The following is a 21993-nucleotide window of genomic DNA, read 5'->3' as shown; positions in this document are numbered from 1 at the left end:
TAGAGCAGTGGAGGACTTTCTCTTACTATTCCCATGTAGAGCAGTGGAGAACTTTCTCTTACTATTCCCATGTAGAGCAGTGGAGGACTTTCTCTTACTATTCCCATGTAAAGCAGTGGAGGACTTTCTCTTACTATTACCATGTAGAGCAGAGAACTTTCTATTACTATTCCCATGTAGAGCAGTGGAGAACTTTCTCTTACTATTCCCATGTAGAGCAGTGGAGGACTTTCTCTTACTATTACCATGTAGAGCAGTGGAGGACTTTCTCTTACTATTACCATGTAGAGCAGTGGAGGACTTTCTCTTACTATTCCCATGTAGAGCAGTGGAGGACTTTCTCTTACTATTCCCATGTAGAGCAGTGGAGAACTTTCTCTTACTATTCCCATGTAGAGCAGTGGAGGACTTTCTCTTACTATTCCCATGTAGAGCAGTGGAGGACTTTCTCTTACTATTACCATGTAGAGCAGAGAACTTTCTATTACTATTCCCATGTAGAGCAGTGGAGAACTTTCTCTTACTATTACCATGTAGAGCAGTGGAGAACTTTCTCTTACTATTCCCATGTAGAGCAGTGGAGGACTTTCTCTTACTATTCCCAAGCTCTCGCATCTTTGCTTGCTGTTCAACCGGTTGTTTGGCTAGTGTGTTAAGCGAGCAGGTAAACTCCTTCAGTAAGCGCTGGTGTTGTCTGAGTAATTGCCCCTGGAGACTTTAAACAATGCCTCCGGGTCCATCATCTGCATTGGAGGCGAAGTATTATGTAACCACACAGAACTGCCACTTTTGTAAATAAAAGTAGTGACAGTTATTGTGAGAAGAATGAGCAGTGGTCAAACCCAGAACGAAAATATCATCAAAAACAGAGTAATTGACCAGTCAAAAAGCCAGTAGAAGGTAAAACAGACAAAAATAGTAGAACACAGAAGGGTCAGGATCATAAACAGAAAATAGAAAGTAGCGTTCAGGAAATACTAGGAAACTGGCAATATTAGATTACAAACAGGCAGTTTTAGATTGGAGCTGTTTGGAGCTGGGTAGATTGGGGCAGACCTAGGGCAAATCTAGCAGGGCAGAAATGTTGCCAGCTGAAATGTTCATTTTTTTCATTCCCTGATCTCTTCAGCATGACCGGTTGTACTGTTTGTCTATGGAGATCGCATGGTTTTGTGCTTGATTTCATATACCGTTAAAATCAAGAGGTCTGATTCAAACACCTGAAATAAAAAATGAGTCTACATGACTTTAGGCAAATAGTTTAGCTGAACATGCTACTAATGTATATCCTAAGAGTTTTTTATAGAAGTACATGGTTTTTATAAGGGGTTGCAGTGATACAGTTAGATAAAAAATGCAAAAATACATAACTATTGATGACTCATAAACATAAATGTGCTTGTTTTACTGCACAGTTACTGGATGGAGCATAATTAAGCAAATGGAGTTCAAATGGAGTTATGAGGTCCCTCATATGACATAGGGATTGTTGAATGTGTATCACTTAGGGTTAAGCATTCAATTGTTCTGGACTACATTAACTTTAATATTTCTATTGTAATCTTGTTGTCTCAGACAGTAACCGCCTAACAATATTTGCAAGCCTGCTCTTCTGAGAACATGTCCTGCTCTTCTGAGGACATGTCCTCTCTTCTGAGAACATGTCCTCTCTTCTGAGGACATGTCCTCTCTTCTGAGAACATGTCCTCTCTTCTGAGGACATGTCCTGCTCTTCTGAGGACATGTCCTCTCTTCTGCATCTTTAGTGTCTGTGCAAGTGGACATTACAAAAGCTACACAGGTGTCCACTGGAACTCTGTTTACAACCCAAAAAAGAATAACCTCTCGGCATTTGTACATGTTTATCTTATTATTAAACTAATTTTAGTGCTTTAGAGACATCTGGTGCCAACAATGTAATTTTGCTCAGTAAACTTAGTTTCTTCAATTTGTAGCTATGTTGAAGCTCAGCATACAAATGTCATTGTGGTGAGAGGGTTTAAATGTGACCTCTTGACCCCTGTTTTTCACACAGGTGAGTCACTGGGCATGTTCCTCAGCTCATTCGTTCCAATGACGAACAGTCAAGTACAAATTCTGTGTCTCACCAAGAGTCTCTATGAAAGCAAACCATCAACTGCTTTACGCAGTTTACCAGTACAAAAAACATACTAAGTATTTTACAGTGGCATATCTGTTAAGCAGGTGTCTTAAAGCATGAAGAATACTAATGGAAAATGTACGTGAACTCATCTAATAACTAGCCAAAGCGTTATATACGTGAACTCATCTAATAACTAGCCAAAGCGTTATATACGTGGATTCATCTAATAACTAGCCAAAGCGTTATATACGTGAACTCATCTAATAACTAGCCAAAGCGTTATGTACGTGAACTCATCTAATAACTAGCCAAAGCGTTATATACGTGAACTCATCTAATAACTAGCCAAAGCGTTATATACGTGAACTCATCTAATAACTAGCCAAAGCGTTATGTACGTGAACTCATCTAATAACTAGCCAAAGCGTTATATACGTGAACTCATCTAATAACTAGCCAAAGCGTTATATACGTGGATTCATCGAATAACTAGCCAAAGCGTTATATACGTGAACTCATCTAATAACTAGCCAAAGCGTTATATACGTGGATTCATCTAATAACTAGCCAAAGCGTTATATACGTGAACTCATCTAATAACTAGCCAAAGCGTTATATACGTGAACTCATCTAATAACTAGCCAAAGCGTTATATACATGAACTCATCTAATAACTAGCCAAAGCGTTATATACGTGAACTCATCTAATAACTAGCCAAAGCGTTATGTACGTGAACTCATCTAATAACTAGCCAAAGCGTTATATACGTGAACTCATCTAATAACTAGCCAAAGCGTTATATACGTGGATTCATCTAATAACTAGCCAAAGCGTTATATACGTGAACTCATCTAATAACTAGCCAAAGCGTTATGTACATGAACTCATCTAATAACTAGTCAAAGCGTTATGTACGTGAACTCATCTAATAACTAGCCAAAGCGTTATATACGTGAACTCATCTAATAACTAGCCAAAGCGTCTTTGTTGACGACCTCAGGCCAGCGTGTTTGCACCTCCTGATAAGTCTTATGCAGCAGGAGCTTTTTTTGTCCCAGTGTTCCAGTTTTCGTGTATTATGGGATGTCTTCCTTGAATGGCCTGCTACAAGCCGTGGCGTTTCAGTGGGATTGAGGTCATAAAAACTTGAAATTGAAAAAATATGTAATTTACTTTGAGCAATTATTGATGATTTATCCCTAATTTGGAGCACTCATGTTCCATGTTCCAACCTCCAAACTTTTTGAAATACGTATCTAGTACCACGTCACACTCCTCTGGCCTGGAGAACAGATTCTACAAGAGTCTGAATGTGTTGCACAGGAGAGCTGTGCCATGTTGCTCCAAACGGGACTGCATTGTCCTGACACCCTCTCCATCCCATGTGCTTGATAGGGATAAAACCTTGGAAATTACAGGTCACTGAAGTAATGGATGTCCATGGATCCATTCAGTGACACATACTGATACTCTCACGCTCACTTAGAGATGTTGGGTTTTGTTCTTGATAACATTTGTGCCATTGTAGTCTATTTAAGGTAAAGTATAAAAGAAGATATTCAGATTAGATTTGCCTTGTTCATGCCCACTAGCTGATTTCATACACATAATTACCAACTGGTGGTCTTCTTTGCTTTTAATGCAATTCTTAGTAAACTCTTACAACAATTACATGTGGCAAAACAACATAATGACAGCCATTGTTTGCGAAGGGCAGATAACCACATAAATGCATAAAAAATATTATTATGACTTAGATCATTTTCAGACTGCATCATATTTCTTTAAGCCGTTTGTGTCCTCTTTCGTAGAGGCCTCGTGTTGAATCCTGCCAAATGTTGAATGCTGGAACATCTTGCAGATATTCACTGTAAGGATGAATTCTGCTGAATCAGAGTTACTGATTAGAATTAATTGTCAGATAACGTTTTACCGATTTTAGTCAGACTGGAATTCAGTGAAAATCAAATAGTATTCTGTTCATCTTGTTTCACAGAGGAAGCAGTTTTCGTCTCTTCCATCCCAAAGCCATTACTATGCCCACTAAAGCACAGTCATTGTTCTGACTATGACAAAGCCAACTTTCATGATCTGGCCATTAACAGAAGCAGTTGCCTTCCTGTTCAGTGATTCAACAACAAATGACATGAATTGCTCTTGGATATATTGATCATTATTGTTCTCTATCAAAAAGCAGATTGGCAGCTGATGTCATCTAAATCTACCCAAGAGCAACAATACGCAAGACAACTTCATAGTGGATCCTACCAGACAGAAACCACTGGTAGCCTATATAAACCACTGGTAGCCTATATAAACCACTGGTTAGCAAATATAAAAAAGTATATAGACAGTAATGAATATGGAAATTATATGTAAAGTATATGTAAAGTAAGTATATGTAAAGTAAAGTATATGTAAAGTAAAGTATATGTAAAGTAAGTAAAGTATATGTAAAGTAAAGTATATGTAAAGCCAGTAGAAAGGGAACCTTTTCTGCTCCAGTCTCCCACCACGGAGCTCATGCTCCTTCATGATGACAATCTTGACAGCAGCCGAGTTCACAAGCAGATTTCTCCGATCCAACCCACAGAATAGGGTCGAAAGCAACTGTTGAAATGTTTCGGGCCACAAAGTGCAAAGTCGGCCATTTGATATGAACACAATGAGTAGATATTTCACTTGCTGTAGACATGAGAAATGCAAACAGATGTCAAAACAAAGAAGAAAGGAGAATGTGTTACAGGCCTGGTGTGTCAACAGGGAGGTGTCTGTAGATGACAGACTCAGGCAAGGGGTTTGCCATTAAGTACTGAACTGACCATTTTTAAAAATCGAATTATTGTCCAATTATGGTACATTTATAGTTTTATACATAGGGGGCTATACACAAAAATGACTATTATGGCTCATCTATATGGGAAAAATGGTTTAACTTAATCTGGTTAATATGGTGTAACCTAATTATATACTGTATATGGTTTATAATTGAATCTGTCTGGAATGTTTAATCAATCTTCCTCCCACGCATACACTATTTCTGCCCCTCTCTCTCACTTTTTCTTTATTTTTCCTCATTCTCTCTTTCTCTATCTGTAGTTTCAAAAAATCTTATATTTAAAAGAAATGAAAAGATCTCAGATTTATAAGATTTTTTCTGTCCCTTTCATCTAAGACATCCTAATAGAGAAGGCATAATAATTCTCCCCATTATGGAAAAAAATGTGCATTAAATTGTTATAGGGAACAAGGATATACGGAAGATAGTAAGAGACTTATTTATATACAGCAAACCTCACATGGATGTTTCGCACCATGGTACTGATACTGATACTGCACTACAGAGATGAACCACAAGGTGGTGCTAGATCGACTACAGCGCTGGCCACTTACCGAATGTTATTTTTGATTTCAAATTAGAATTTGGAAGCCTTTGGGCGATATTTCTGACAGAAGAATGAAGACCCTGGGATGCAATTATGTGACACTATTACTGGGTTCATTCTCATGAAGGATCTATCTTCATACTATCCCTTAATACATTCTTACACAATTTCTCCATATACCAATTTGGAAAACAGGGAATTTTTGTTAAAGAAATGAATAAAGATTAATTACACATTTAAGATGTAAATCATTCAGTCCTCCAAACTCCTGAATGATTCGGTGTGAATTCATGATTCAGGGTTAAGCTACATTGAGGTGTTTTATTCTCTACAATGGAAACGATTGGAGTCACCATGGAGATTCCTGTCTTTTCTCCACTGGCTTCCTACTGCCCCTCTGACCCTCATGATGGCTTATGAAATTTACTGAAACTTCTGCCCTTTGATTCCTTCATGGCTCAGTTCAGCCTTACAATTCAGCCTCCACACACTCCAGTGCTACTGAGCTGCAGTGCTCTGCGTTCTCCTGCTACTGGTGTCTAAAACGTGTTTATTTGGGCGCACATCTTTGGCAGCGATGTGCTTTTCCCAGAGTTGGCCAGGAGGGAGAAAGCAAGGGGCCTTTTCAACCGGGGAGTGACGGATCTTTTATTAAAAGAGGCAGGGCCCCCTTGTGCATGCATACACACACACACACAGTTGCACACCCACACACACACACACAGTTGCACACCCACACATACTCACGTCCACCCTCCCTATGTGCGTCTGGTCCATTGTCCCCCAGCTTCGTAAGGCTGAAGTGCCCCCCCTCAGCCCAGCACCCCCCTGCTGGGAGCTTTGTCACTGTAAGTCCCAGTGCAGACTGAAACTATACAGAACCCAGAAAATGCACATGCACACACACGCACACACACAACACTTTCTCTTTTTCCCACAGACTCCTTTTTCCATGGCGATCAGAGTATCTCCTTTGCTTGTCAAAATTCATAGAGTGGGAGTGTTTCGATCTGGGATAAGGAGCAACAGAACCATGCTGAAAAGAGCGATCAAGCATAAGGAGAACGAAGAGACGGACACTCTCATTATCATGATGTGTTTCGAGAAAAATGTGTCTGTGTTGATACAGACAGCATTCCACTAAAGATAAACCCTTTGGCCCCCTAACCCAACCCACCCTCCCCTTACAAGTGCTGCTTACTGAAGTGTGTGTGTTTATGTATCTGTATGTGTGTGTGTGCACGTGTGTGTGTGTGTGTGTGTTGGGGAGGGAACCCACAGCTCAGAACCCAGTCCCTTGTGCCCAACTAGTCAGTGCATAGTGGAACAGCAAGACAGAAACAAGGAGACAGAGTTGAGCGGTTTGGTAAAGGGGGGCAGGTGAAGAGATATGCCAGCCAGGACCATCACTTGGGGAGTGAGTGAAAGCTTTTCTTGCCATCTTTTATTCAAATTGGAGGTTTTATTTAGTTTATAAACAATTTGATTATTCATTTTGCATGCTTCATAAAAAAAGAACAAAAACTTATGACAGCTCAAGCGCAGATATGTGGGAGCAGAGGAAGATGAGGGTACTAGAAAATGTCAGGATGTTGCCTGAAACATTATTGCATAGGGTGTTGTCCGTACAGGACAAACAACTTTCTATCATGTATGATGTTAAGGAAATAAAAACTTAGAAGGAACATGTAAAAATAAGGAAATGAGAGTTGAACTGAGGTTGTATCCTTCGTAGGTGGTGCAGTGTATAACCACCTTGTGAACTGTAAACACATTTTTGCTTGCTAAAGTGTTTTGAATGCTTCTGGGTTGCCATGGAAAACAAGCTTTGGGTAGAAGCTTCTCTTCAGTATGGATTCTCTCTCTACTTTCCTAAACACCAACCATTTTAACAGAAAACAGCAAACATTTTAGTAAATTTAGAGTGCAGTAAAAAATCTATTTCAGTGATTTCCATAGAAATGTTCTAGGAAATATTTAATTGTTATTGCCTCTTCATTAAGAAAAAAAAGAGGTTCTATGGAATTCTGTTTTATTGTTTATCCCAAGAAGAAAAGGCCTTACAGAGTCAGCGTGACCCTATAGTTAAGATTCTGTAAAAAGTCAAAGTCATTTTAAAGCAAATTGCAAATAAATATTTGAAAGTTTCTTAATTCCATTAGACTGATGGCTTGCTACTTGTTTTAGGACCCACATTAACTATGGTCAGGAGCACAAAGGCAGATGCTGAGGACAAAGCCAGAGCTCAGTGTAAACAGGGGACCTTTGCCCCATTGGGAGAAGGTCTCAGGGTAACATAATACCCAAGAACCAGGAAACGTCTAATTGCTAGTTAGTAGCCCGAACCATTAAACACCCCATCCTTTTGGGTTCACTTCCACCACATACCCTCCCTCATACGGCCGGGTTTTCTGTTTACAATACTGTGTCCAGGACTAAAGATGAAACTCAGATAACCTTTTGAGAATCTTGGGCATGGTGCAGCTTGTTCTTTGTTTCTGTCAGTTCACAGCACCTTATACACCAAACGACGAATGCAGGTCTGATTAAGCAAGGAAAGCTCCACCCATAGAGTGAGTGAACACCTGGAGTTAATAGTGGTCAAGACTTCTGTGTCTGCAGGAAGACATAAAGAGTACATTTTAATTGCAAAGCAGAAAACTGCACCAATACACTCCAAACCCTTACAAGGGAAATACTATTTGTAAGTGGCTCTCGCAAACTTGAAGCAGGCCAGTTGATTTGATCAAGGTTTTCCTTTACAATAGCTTGGTACCTGACTGTTTAAGTACAGCAGCATAAAGAGGTAAAACCTACGTTTGCACAGCTTCCAGTGCTCTGATTTGCAAGAATGCACTTTGATACAGCCTAATCACTTAGGTGCGTGTCAGCATTGTGTTCAGGTCTGTAGGGATTGGATGAAGGGGTTGGGATCAATAGCCCCACCCTGTGACATCATCCCTGTGGTATGCCAATACTGTGTCATTTAGTAAAACCAGAGATGGGGCGTCAGGTTTGTGTCACCTGGGTTTCTGCTTACATGTGTTTCCCGGTCTTTTCATAGGCAGAAATGTTCTCTGTTCTGGCTCTGTCTTTATCATGCAGAGGGAGGCTCTCTCTGGGCTCACACGGAGATCCTCTCTATTGTATTTACAGAGCACAATGCAAGGAGTCTGCCATACACACTTGTGTTAATATGACATCAAAAGCACCACTCTCAGTCCCTCTGTCGATCTCTCTGTCTGTCTCTCTCAGTTCCTCCATCTGTCTCTCTGTCTGTCTCTCTAAGTCCCTCTGTTGGTCCCTCTGTCTCTCTTTCAGTCCCTCTATCTGTCTCTCTGTCAGTCTCTGTCGATCTCTCTGTCTGTCTCTCTCAGTTCCTCCATTGGTCTCTCTGTATGTCTCTCTAAGTCCCTTCATCTGTCTCTCTATCTGTCTCTCTCAGTTTCTCCATTGGTCTCTCTGTCTGTCTCTGTCTGTCTCTCTCAGTTCCTCCATCTGTCTCTCTGTCTGTCTCTCTCAGTTCCTCCATCTGTCTCTCTGTCTGTCTCTCTTTCAGTCCCTCTGTTGGTCTCTCTGTCAGTCTCTGTTGGTCTCTCTGTCTCTCTCTCAGTCCCTCTGTTGGTCTCTCTGTCTCTCTCTCAGTCCCTCTGTCTGTCTCTCTTTCTGTCTCTCTGTCAGTCTCTGTTGGTCTCTCTGTCTCTCTCTCAGTCCCTCTGTCTGTCTCTCTTTCTGTCTCTCTGTCAGTCTCTGTTGGTCTCTCTGTCTCTCTTTCAGTCCCTCCATCTGTCTCTCTGTCTGTCTCTCTATCTGTCTCTCTCTCAGTCCTTCTGTTGATCTCTCCGTCACTTACTGTGTTTTTGACTCTTGGTCCTTTCCTGCAAACGCGCCATGCAAACGTACACAAAGATACACACATTCATATGGTGCACACAAACACACTGCAGTGTGCCTTCTTAGTGCTGATGTCATCCTGTCTGCCGCAGCACTGGTGCACTGAGAGAAGTTGTGGGGGGGGGGGGGTCGAACACACGGCGAATATGACAGAATAAGAGAGACTTGTTTGAAGTTATATGATCTGCAGAGGGGAATTATGGAAGGACCAATGTAAGGAAGTTTAGACCAGAAGTAACCATGTTGTAAATCATTGTGTATCTATGGTGAAAATAAGTCTCTAATTGCTACATATTACCAGAAACGCATGCCTCTGGCTGTAAGTGAGAATTACAGGTTTACTCTGCAGTGACGTTGCAACCATTTAAAGGAGCTGGCACAGATACAGTGTTAGGTGTGGTCTATGGCATTTAAAGGAGCTGGCTGTAGTGTGCACAGATACAGTGTTAGGTGTGGTCTATGGCATTTAAAGGAGCTGGCTGTAGTGTGCACAGATACAGTGTTAGGTGTGGTCTATGGCATTTAAAGGAGCTGGCTGTAGTGTGCACAGATACAGTGTTAGGTGTGGTCTATGGCATGGTCTGCTCTGCCTTATCTTCTATTACCATACACTTGCGCACATGCGCTGACGTACACAAACACACAGCCACGTCTTTACAAATGGGGCTTAAAATCATGCCACAGGGGCTTAAAATCATGCCACAGTAAAATATTCAAACCAATATTCTTTGTTTAATGTCTTTCATATATGTTTACTAAATACTAAGTAAATAATTCATATGTATCGAAATTGAAACCACTGAAAATATAAAAAATATTTGTAATGAAAATATGAGTATTTAGCTTAATATTCAATACATCCTCACTAAATTCCATAAGATACAGAGACATTCTTGGAAATTGTGATAACTCTCATAGTTCTGAACCAGTGAGGGATATCGGTCTTATTTCATTAGCAGCAGTGCAGCTACATGCTTGAACTCGTGAACCAACACTATGTTTTTAATACAAAGCTTTTGGTATGAAGCCTTCATCTGACGGAATCAATGTTTAGTCAAGCAATTGTTACATGGAAATTTTATTGTCATATATTTCATCAGAAACAAAATTTTGATTATTTTGTTTCATAATTCCAAGTTGTGTAAAGTGCACTAATAGATCCTTTCAAACAGATTGTGTCAAAAACTTTCATTCAAAATTTACAAGCAAGAGCAAGGAAGGGCAGTGTGTGTACACAGCCGAGCCGTCTGTGGGGTATGTGGTCATAGTGGAGTCTCTTTGGGTTATGGCACTATGAAACTCTTAGGCACAAACTGCTTTGACGTATGCTTGAGCTAATTTCATTTGTGAGTTAATGCGCCTAATAAATAGCCTTTGTATTTGATACTACGTTACGTTAGCATCTAGTTAATTTCATATCACTGTTCATAGGGACAGTGAAAGTGTGTAGAAAGTCAACAAGTGATCAGAAATGAGGGAGAGAGAGAGAGAGAGGAAAAGAGATGGAGAGAGAGCACATGGACTCGAATGGTAATGAAAGATGTGGGGGCCCCAGCCGTCTAGCGGTGAGGGGTCATTAAGGCGTTACCATGACAGCCCCTGCGTGTGGTTGGGGGTGAGCGTTGAACCAGTGAGCGTGTGGCATGTGTCCGTCAGCGTTATCTGACCACCACAGTATAGGATCAGACCTCTGGAGATCTTTACAGATCTAACTGCTTTCTATTTTCACTATATACAGAGCAGCTACTGTTTAAAATGTATTTGAGTTCATTCAGATGTTATAAAGAGGCAGAATTGGTAAATGTAAAAAAAGGCTGTCAATTGTGAGACCCGTCCCAATGTTAGAATATTCAAACATCAGTATCAGCTCATAGAAAAGAAGAGTGCAGATTAGAAAATGTAGTTGTTCTCTAATGGGAAATGCACGCGCACATAAGTCCAGGCAAGTTTCAGCATTGCTGCAGTTTGTATGTGACTCCACTGACTTTGGGTCTACGGAAGATTGTTGAGAAATGAGGAGAGTTTGTTCTACTGCGTCAAACGTGTCAAATGAAGGAGAAGAGAAAATAACTACATCCCAGTGCCTGCTGGGTAATTATGTGGAGAGGGTGGAGAGTGAGCGTTGGAGTTCATTCTAATACATGCTGGATTTATAAGTAAATAATTACTGGCTGCTTTCTACAGCAGGTGCCAGTAAGCACATATACCATGACATGAGCTGTAGTGCCAGAATATGGGTCTTTTTGTTTGCTACCACATAATTCTGTAGGAACACGGAAAAGCCCACAAGACTTCCAGTACAGGGCAGAGAGCAGGGAGGTCATATGTCAAAGAGGGAGTTTATATTCAGGGAGGTCATATGTCAAACAGGGAGGTCCTAATCAGGCAATGTCATATCTCAAACAGGGAGGTCATATTCAGGGAGGTCATATGTCAAACAGGGAGGTTATATTCAGGGAGGTTATATGTCAAACAGGGAGGTTATATTCAGGGAGGTTATATGTCAAACAGGGAGGTCATATTCAGGGAGGTTATATGTCAAACAGGGAGGTCATATTCAGGGAGGTCATATGTCAAACAGGGAGGTCATATTCAGGGAGGTCATATGTCAAACAGGGAGGTCATATTCAGGGACGTCATATGTCAAACAGGGAGGTCATATTCAGGGAGGTCATATGTCAAACAGGGAGGTTATATTCAGGGAGGTCATATGTCAAACAGCGAGGTTGTATGTCAAACAGGGAAGTCATATGTCAAACAGGGAGGTTATATTCAGGGAGGTTATATGTCAAACAGGGAGGTCATATTCAGGGAGGTCATATGTCAAACAGGGAGGTCATATTCAGGGAGGTTATATGTCAAACAGGGAGGTCATATTCAGGGAGGTTATATGTCAAACAGGGAGGTTATATTCAGGGAGGTCATATGTCAAACAGGGAGGTCATATTCAGGGAGGTCATATGTCAAACAGGGAGGTCATATTCAGGGACGTCATATGTCAAACAGGGAGGTCATATTCAGGGAGGTCATATGTCAAACAGGGAGGTTATATTCAGGGAGGTCATATGTCAAACAGCGAGGTTGTATGTCAAACAGGGAAGTCATATGTCAAACAGGGAGGTTATATTCAGGGAGGTTATATGTCAAACAGGGAGGTTATATTCAGGGAGGTCATATGTCAAACAGCGAGGTTGTATGTCAAACAGGGAAGTCATATGTCAAACAGGGAGGTCATATTCAGGGAGGTTATATGTCAAACAGGGAGGTCATATTCAGGGAGGTTATATATCAAACAGGGAGGTCATATGTCAAACAGGGAGGTCATATTCAGGGAGGTTATATGTCAAACAGGGAGGTTATATTCAGGGAGGTTATATGTCAAACAGGGAGGTTGTATTCAGGGAGGTTATATGTCAAACAGGGAGGTTATATTCAGGGAGGTTATATGTCAAACAGGGAGGTCATATTCAGGGAGGTTATATGTCAAACAGGGAGGTTATATGTCAAACGGATGTCATATTCAGGGAGGTTATATGTCAAACAGGGAGGTCATATTCAGGGAGGTTATATGTCAAACAGGGAGGTTGTATTCAGGGAGGTTATATGTCAAACAGGGAGGTTATATTCAGGGAGGTTATATGTCAAACAGGGAGGTCATATTCAGGGAGGTTATATGTCAAACAGGGAGGTTATATTCAGGGAGGTTATATGCTACTCAAACGGTCCTCATCTTCTTGTTCTCTTGTATTCGTATATGATTGGTGCTACAGACACCTCCCAGCCTCAAAATACACACACACACCAACCGACAGGAGTTTCAGATCTTCTCTTTGATCTGTAGACCGTGTGGCTGTGCTCGTACTGATGGGAGTTGCATGGCAGATGCTCACATCCTGAGCTGCTGGTGTTGAGCCTGTGTGAGGGACCCTTTCCCCAATATCCACTGCTTCAGGCTTCTGTTCAAAGCTCCTGTGGGTCCTGCCCTCTCTCTGTCTTTACTTACACCACCTCCTCTCTGTCTGCTCTTATTTCACTCAACTCCCTGACTGCTAATAACCTCATTCTCATTCTGCTTATACTTGCTTAAGAGAGAATGCAGTTGACATGAACCTGTAGCAAGATGTTGGAAATGAAATTGACGTGAAGGACTGTATGCATATTCACTGTGATCCCTGCAAGGCACAGGAGTGTGTCGGTTTTAAGGGAAGAAGGCGGCTCCCTGATGCCCGAGGACGGCATTATTCTTCTGTATGTTGTGATCATGTTCTCCATGTAGACTGAAAACAGGGTTTCTAAGTGTTTTGTGTTGAGGCCCCTTTACCTTCCCGACTCCTGGAACCTGCTGTTATCTCTGGGGCTTGTTTACTCTAGTACACACAATTACTAAACAAGTTAACAAACAAACATTATTTCCCAAGAAACCCTGTTGCTACCTGGGAAACTGAAAACCACCAAATTATAGTAAGTAGCACCCAGACCTTTCCAGTGTGCGACTGTCCATTTGCGTACTGATATGTCTTTTATTTTTGTGAATATATCTATGGTGTCTTCACTATTGTCTTTCAGAAAAGCATCTCAAATTGTTCTGAAAGCTTCTCGTGTTTTGCTGATACATTGTTCCTATGTTCAGCACTGTATGTATGTTATGTATGAGGCCACTACATCTGTCTATCACAGAATATGTGAAATAGCTGTGGAATGTTCCTGCCATATAAGTTGGCCTTTCTGTGTGTTTGGTTTCTCTGGGGTGCTCTGTGATCCCTTGAGTACTAGTTAAGTCTTGCAAATAATCTCACTCCTGTTCTTGCCACCTCTCTGTATGTCTTTACATCTGACTAGACTGATGCTGCCACCAGTTTCCTACGTGCGGCCCGCTCAGGTAACCTTGACAAGGCGCTCGACCACATCAAGAATGGGATTGACATCAACACGGCCAATCAGGTCAGAGCACCATCCCTGTCTCGGTCCCCTACACAGACACGTCTGTCCCAAAGCCTAAACATTACGCCAAAAAATGACTGGTTGCATAGTTGTACTCGGTGAAGTCATTTCATTGAAGCCCACTGTCCAGTCTGCTGAATGAAGAATAAATCTGCCTTCAAAATAAAAGCTCGCTTGGATTTGCAACCCTGTGGTTTATGATGACCCCAGTACTCCTAGTGCCGGCCACCTTCCTATCGCGTGCTGCTGAATGTTTCAGCGTGTTGCATCACGCTTCCTGAATACTGAAACCCAGCGAGGGAATTAGAGCCGCTAGGGGCCGTGGAACAAATCAATGCTGAGTCACGAGCATGTGAGTGGATATGACCATTACTGTAGAAACATAAAACCAGGCTGACATTGGAGATGTGTTTTGCAGTTGGGGTTATGTCTGAATCATACCCAGCCTCAGTCAGTCTGCCTCAAGCAGTACAGTCATGATCACATCCCTCCTTGAAACCATGTGTTTAATTAATGAAGACAGCCAGCGAGCTGTGGTATTAGTGGGCTACCTCTCGCTCACGTGTGGAGTGGCTGAATAGGGAGTTTCCTCCTTCTCTGCATCAAGAGACACTTGTGTGTGATAACATGAAAACAGGGTGTGAGCCCCTGGAAAGTCTTATCATCGCTGCACAGATACACACCATCATGGAGTAAGTGCCAGTGAAAATGTGTGTGTGTGTGTGGGGGGGGGGGGTGGGAGGGGTTACACTAGGAAGGTTCATGCATTTACTGTGAGCAGCAGTAATAGAGCTAATCTGAGTGATCAGATGAAGAGGAAAGGGTACCTCTCCTAGGAACTGCTAGGCTGATGTCTGGACTAAATAGAGTATCAGCTTCTTTTGTGTCATAAACTGACCTGAGAGAATCTCAACCAGAAATTCGTCGAAAGAATGATCCTGTATGATACTTATTTAAAGAGATTGTAGACTTCGTGATCCTACATGTGTGTGTGGGTGCCTGTGTGTGTGTGTGTGTGTGTGTGTGTGTGTGTGTGTGTGTGTGTGTGTCCTCTCTTGCTTTCTTCCCTCTGCTTTAGTGCATCTCGTAAATCTGTGCTGGGTCAGCATGAATCTGGAGGGTTTATAAAGCAGTGCTGTAGGGATTATTGTGGGAATTCCTCTGACAAGCCCACTGGTTCAAGTGATGCGGTCTCGTCATGAGCTGCACAACCAGGACTACTAACTACATTGAGTCATTCCACCAAAATAAAATAGTTCAATCAAAATGATAATTGGATCAATAACTATGCGGCTAACAATATATTGATATCACTTAGCATGATGACATGCTACCTGGCAACACTGTTTATAGTTAGACATATTAGCATTAGCATTGTTTGATTGATTAATCATTTGAGGCTTATGTCTATGAGACTCATCAAGGGTTTAGTGCCGTCTATAGGGTGTGTATCACAGAGGGTGTGTATCACAGAGGGTGTGTATCACACTGCTGTATTTACAGTGGCTGCATTAGTATTCTGCTCACAGTGTATAGCAACACATGCTGGTAATGAATCAACACGGTGTTATAAAAAATTGCCCATCAAAGGAAAACATATCCCAGCATTTCAGAACACCTGCAGAACAAATGAGAACAGAGTGTGCTGTCTCAACATTGTCATGAACAAATAAAGGGTCAGGTGCATATTCATGACATGCCAATCTGAAATATCTGAGAATTGGGTAACTGAGAATAGAGTTAATCACTCCTGAACAGAGACAACATCGAGATGTTAGTAATTACTGCAGGAAACCCCATCCTGCAGTTTCTCATGGTATTCAGATGGTGTTATAGCAGTCTTTGTGTACAGCTGTGATAACTCAACATCAAGAGACCCCTTCTGGTTGTATGAGTCTACTACAGCTGCTGGAAGTTGTGCATTGTACCTCCGGAGATTATACATGAGCGCCTGATGTGCAACTCAATGTTTGCAGAAAATGTTGCCATCATGTGTCTATCATGGATTAGTGTTACTGTTAATTGTCACTCATGCCTCCACAGTCTGTTTCTTTCTCATTTTGTTCTCTCTCTCTTTCTTCTCTCTCTCTCTCTCTCTCACACACACACACACACATACACACACACACACATCTTTGCTTGTGTTTTTATTCTTTTTCCTCTGATGCGGTGAGTGGTCTCCGGACTCAGAGGGGGATAATATTAGTGATGTGAGAAAGGTCCAACCTCACATGTCCTGTGTGGTTGCAGGAAGGCTGTGTGAGGTTAGACCTATCCTACATGGCCTGTATTCTTCCCAGCACAGAGACCACCGGCCTGCCATCCCCCCCACCCCCCCACCCCCCCATCCCAATCATCATCACCGTCACTCTCTGCCTCATTATTATTTTTTTATAATTACATAGTCCCACTTCAGGATCTCCTCATATTCGGGGGGGGGGACTTTTATTTTGAAGTGTCCATTGACTCTCTTGGGGACATGTAACAGCATGTCACCTCCTCCAGGGTGAGGTCTATTGTGTTCTCTCCCCTTCACAGAATGGACTCAATGGGTTACATCTTGCCTCAAAAGAGGGTCACGTTAAAATGGTGCTGGAACTACTGCACAATGGCATCCTTCTAGAAACTACCACAAAGGTACAAACACTTCTGTTGCTGTAAAGTGGAACTGCAGAATCAAACATACTTATTCTATGTAGATTTGGTTATATTAAAATATGTCACACCCCATAAAGAAAATGGCCATTGAACAGCCTTGTAGGGCTTGTCTCTTGCTTCTCATTGTCTCTTTTGTGTTTATTTCTGTGCAGAAAGGCAACACTGCCCTCCACATTGCTGCATTAGCTGGACAGGAGCAAGTGGTCACTGAGCTGGTTAACTATGGAGCTAACGTCAATGCCCAATCCCAGGTTAGGCTGAGCTGGTTAACTATGGAGCTAACGTCAATGCCCAATCCCAGGTTAGGCTGAGCTGGTTAACTATGGAGCTAACGTCAATGCCCAATCCCAGGTTAGGCTGAGCTGGTTAACTATGGAGCTAACGTCAATGCCCAATCCCAGGTTAGGCTGAGCTGGTTAACTATGGAGCTAACGTCAATGCCCAATCCCAGGTTAGGCTGAGCTGGTTAACTATGGAGCTAACGTCAATGCCCAATCCCAGGTTAGGCTGAGCTGGTTAACTATGGAGCTAACGTCAATGCCCAATCCCAGATTAGGCTGAGCTGGTTAACTATGGAGCTAACATCAATGCCCAATCCCAGGTTAGGCTAACAACTATACAAGTGACACCTGAAAAGAACCTCACTCCAGATTGGCAGTAATACATACTTAAAGGCTGCATTACAATAAGGCGTATTTATATGAGAATGCTGTGGGATAAAGGTTAGAAGGCAGGGAGTAATAAACTTTAATATTTGCATCTGGTGTATCCATATTATGCCAACAGAAGTAATTCTGCTAATCTAATTCCTGCATTTAGTGTCTGCTAATGTCTTTCTTTGTGCTTTTGTTGTGCATAACATGTGTGTGTGTGTGTGTGTGTGTGTGTGTGTGTGTGTGTGTGTGTGTGCTTGCTTACAACAGAAGGGCTTCACTCCACTCTACATGGCAGCTCAAGAGAACCATCTAGAGGTGGTGAAGTTTCTTCTGGAGAATGGAGCCAACCTGACCATTCCAACTGAGGTGAGAGCTCGTCAGGACTCTGTACATCAACGGATGCTGCTAATGGGTCCAGTAATGGAAAGAGGTCATTTTAACTGGTTATACTGGGCTGCCATGTTAAGTAATTCAATATATATCATCTGCCGCCAATGAAATATATCAGAAAATCATGTAGAATGTAAATCCCTGTAAACAGTAGACAAAAGCACAAAAGCGATGTAGCTGAGTGAAAGTGAGGACGTCTGTACTTATTCTCTTCTGTGTTTCGTTGTTTTGCCAGGATGGCTTTACCCCGTTAGCCGTGGCTCTTCAGCAGGGTCATGAGAACGTGGTGGCCTTGCTCCTCAGCTATGGCACTAAGGGCAAAGTCCGCCTCCCCGCACTGCACATCGCCGCCCGCAACGACGACACCCGCACGGCCGCTGTGCTCCTGCAGAATGACCCCAACCCTGATGTTCTCAGCAAGGTTGGTGTCTGGGGGGAGGGGCCTGTTCTTGCTGAAGTAGACCAAAAACAAGTTTCTGAGATCTGCCGATTATTTCATAAACATCAACAGCCGTCCCCAGATCAGATATCATCTGCATGCATAAAATGAGGTATGTTTTATAGAACTACATTTCCCATGACTCCTTGCAGACAGGCTTCACACCGCTTCATATTGCCGCACACTATGAGAACCTAAATATTGCCCAGCTATTGCTGAACAGAGGAGCTAATGTGAACTTCACTCCCAAGGTAGGTTTCCCACATATGCGTCAGTAAACCCATTTATCTTACAGAATTTAGAGGAAACAAAGCTACCTAGTCTGTGTGTGTTTCAGAATGGGATCACACCCCTGCACATCGCATCCAGGAGGGGGAACGTGATTATGGTCCGGCTCCTGCTCGACCGAGGAGCAACAATTGATGCTAAGACTAAAGTATTCTAAGACCCTTATTTTAGACTAGAGAACAATATTCCATTGTGAAATACCAGTAGACTCAGCCATTTTATGTAGACATAACCAATTATGTGATGTTGATGTGCTGATGTCGTGATGTGCTGCAGTCATGCATTTAAACGCAACGGTATCCTGCGTATCCAACACAGAGTCCAATGCAACTAAGAAACATATATGCAAATTGAGTCATTTACTCTTAACATTTAATTATTGGGAAAAGCAAGCAGTGACCTATTTTAACCTTTTGACCTTACAGGATGAGTTGACCCCACTTCACTGTGCTGCCAGAAACGGCCATGTTAGGATTATCGAGATCCTGCTGGATCAAGGAGCCCCCATACAAGCTAAGACCAAAGTACGCTGGCAAACGGGCCCTGTTCTCCCAAACTCTGGCCCATTGTCAAAGCTGCATTTATTTTATGTGGACAATCAGAATCTTCTATCTGACATTACATCCCCCAATACCACGTAGTAAAGTGGAAAGAGCTCTAAAAAGCACAGCTCAAACAGCTAATGCAGTGCAAGCATCAAGTTTTCTGAAAGTGCAATATTTTAGGTCAGCAAGTACACAAGTGTATTAAAAGAAGCTGCATTGAATGGACTAGTAAAGGAGGCTAACGGATGACACATCATGGCAGAAATGCTTTAGCAGGACTAGGTGAGAGGCTAGCAGAGCTACTGAAAAGATAAAAGGACACATGAAAATGTGGGTAGAAAGCTGGAGATACAGAGGATACAACTACTATGCCAGACTTTCATTTGTCAACATGAATGCAAAACTATAGTTAAAAACAAAAACAGTAAAGCCTGCCTTTATGAATGTTTGACTTGTGAATGTTTTGGCCTTATGAATGTTTGGCTGTGTGTTTTACCCCTCCCCCAGAACGGTCTCTCTCCCATCCACATGGCAGCTCAGGGTGACCACATGGACTGTGTCCGGCAGCTCTTACAGTATAATGCTGAGATCGATGACATCACACTTGACCACCTGACACCACTACACGTGGCGGCACACTGTGGACACCACCGTATGGCCAAAGTATTGCTGGACAAAGGAGCCAAGCCTAACACCCGCGCACTGGTGAGTTCATACCTAACACCCGCGCACTGATGAGTTCATATCTAACACCCGCGCACTGGTGAGTTCATATCTAACACCCGCGCACTGGTGAGTTCATATCTAACACCCGCGCACTGGTGAGTTCATATCTAACACCCGCGCACTGGTGAGTTCATATCTAACACCCGCGCACTGGTGAGTTCATATCTAACACCCGCGCACTGGTGAGTTCATACCTAACACCCGCACACTGGTGAGTTCATATCTAACACCCGCGCACTGGTGAGTTCATATCTAACACCCGCACACTGATCAGTTCAAACCCAACATCCGCACACTGATCAGTTCAAAGTTAACACCCGTGCACTAGTTAGTTCAAATCTAACAATTACACACTGGTTGTTTCAAACTTTACACCTGTGCACTGGTCAGTTCGAAGTTAACGCCCATGAACTATTCAGTTCAAACTTAACAATTGCACACTGGGTGATTCACACATAACACCTGTGCACTTGTGAGTTCAAACCTAACACTTGCACACTGGTCTGTCCAAAATTAACACTCATGCACTGGTGAGTTCAAACATCACTTCTAACATCCGCATACTGGTCTATTCACAATGAAAGCTCATAGCTCATGTAAATACAGTACTGGATGTGGTTTGGTTTCTCACAGCTGTCTGTGTTCTTGGGTTTAGAATGGCTTCACGCCTCTTCACATAGCCTGTAAGAAGAACCATATTCGTGTGATGGATCTCCTCCTGAAACAATCAGCATCCTTAGAAGCTGTGACAGAGGTATGAAACAAAACACTGAACACACCAGCTTCCTCCACACCAAATTACAGAAAAATAAAATCAGGTACGGTAGCTGTAATATATAAGTTGCATGAAATGAAAATATTATGCAGTATTAACCCTATGACCAATGCTCCAACTATACATTAGCGCCCCCTATAGGGCAAATTGTGGTGTTGGTGTATCTGTAGTTGTTAACTATGGTCTTGACTATAATGTCTCCCATCTTTATCTGGAATGTGTTATTTAGTCTTGGGTGGGTCACCTTTATAGAGCACAGTGTAAGAACTGACTGCTATAGTCAAACACGTCATCCGTGTTTATGTGTGTGTGAAATAGTCAGGCCTCACCCCGCTCCATGTAGCATCCTTCATGGGTCATCTGAACATAGTGAAGATCCTTCTGCAGAAGGGAGCTTCTCCACACGCGTCCAATGTGGTGAGTCACACACAGTGTAATAAATATATTCCAAAATGCACAAATAAACCTGCTAGTTTCAACATGCGGATGAGGTTTCCAGCGCGAGCTCCCTGCCGTCAGCAGCAACACTTACCATCTCTGTGCAGAACCGTAGGGTCGAGTCCCGTGATGTAGGACACGAGGACAGGTCAAGTCCTGTGATGTAGGACATGAGGACAGGTCGAGTCCCGTGATGTAGGACACGAGGACAAGTCAAGTCCTGTGATGTAGGACATGAGGACAGGTCGAGTCTTGTGATGTAGGACACGAGGACAGGTTGAGTCCTGTGATGTAGGACACGAGGACAGGTTGAGTCTCGTGATGCAGGACACGAGGACAGGTCGAGTCCTGTGATGTAGGACAAGAGGACAGGTCAAGTTCTGTGATGCAGGACACAAGGACAGGTCGAGTCCTGTGATGCAGGACACAAGGACAGGTCGAGTCCCGTGATGTAGGACACGAGGACAGGTCGAGTGCCGTGATGTAGGACACGAGGACAGGTCGAGTGCCGTGATGTAGGACACGAGGACAGGTTGAGTCCCGTGTAGGACACGAGGACAGGTCGAGTCTCGTGATGTAGGACACGAGGGCAGGTCAAGTCTCGTGATGTAGGACACGAGGACAGGTCGAGTCCCATGATGTAGGACACAAGGACAGGTCGAGTCTCGTGATGTAGGACACGAGGACAGGTCGAGTCCTGTGATGTAGGACACGAGGACAGGTCGAGTCCTGTGATGTAGGACACGAGGACA

General features: G+C 42.7%; 1 protein-coding gene across 3 annotated transcripts in view; it reads left to right on the top strand.

Annotated features, from left to right (window-relative positions):
- The window catches only part of ank1a (ankyrin 1, erythrocytic a), a 179583-nt gene that overhangs the window by 119422 nt on the left and 38168 nt on the right, over positions 1-21993 (top strand). For all 3 annotated transcript variants that reach the window (XM_076987209.1, XM_076987210.1, XM_076987208.1), the window contains exons 3-13: positions 14225-14326; positions 16865-16963; positions 17137-17235; positions 17908-18006; positions 18266-18451; positions 18622-18720; positions 18807-18905; positions 19183-19281; positions 19810-20007; positions 20684-20782; positions 21122-21220. In XM_076987209.1, the coding sequence (XP_076843324.1) occupies positions 14225-14326; positions 16865-16963; positions 17137-17235; positions 17908-18006; positions 18266-18451; positions 18622-18720; positions 18807-18905; positions 19183-19281; positions 19810-20007; positions 20684-20782; positions 21122-21220 (1278 nt within the window). The remainder of the gene's footprint in view (positions 1-14224; positions 14327-16864; positions 16964-17136; positions 17236-17907; positions 18007-18265; positions 18452-18621; positions 18721-18806; positions 18906-19182; positions 19282-19809; positions 20008-20683; positions 20783-21121; positions 21221-21993) is intronic.

This window comes from Brachyhypopomus gauderio, unplaced genomic scaffold, assembly GCF_052324685.1.
Source record: "Brachyhypopomus gauderio isolate BG-103 unplaced genomic scaffold, BGAUD_0.2 sc51, whole genome shotgun sequence".
NCBI lineage: Eukaryota > Metazoa > Chordata > Actinopteri > Gymnotiformes > Hypopomidae > Brachyhypopomus > Brachyhypopomus gauderio.
The sequence above is the reverse complement of the archived record's forward strand: the minus strand, read 5'-3'. Positions and strand labels throughout refer to the sequence as shown.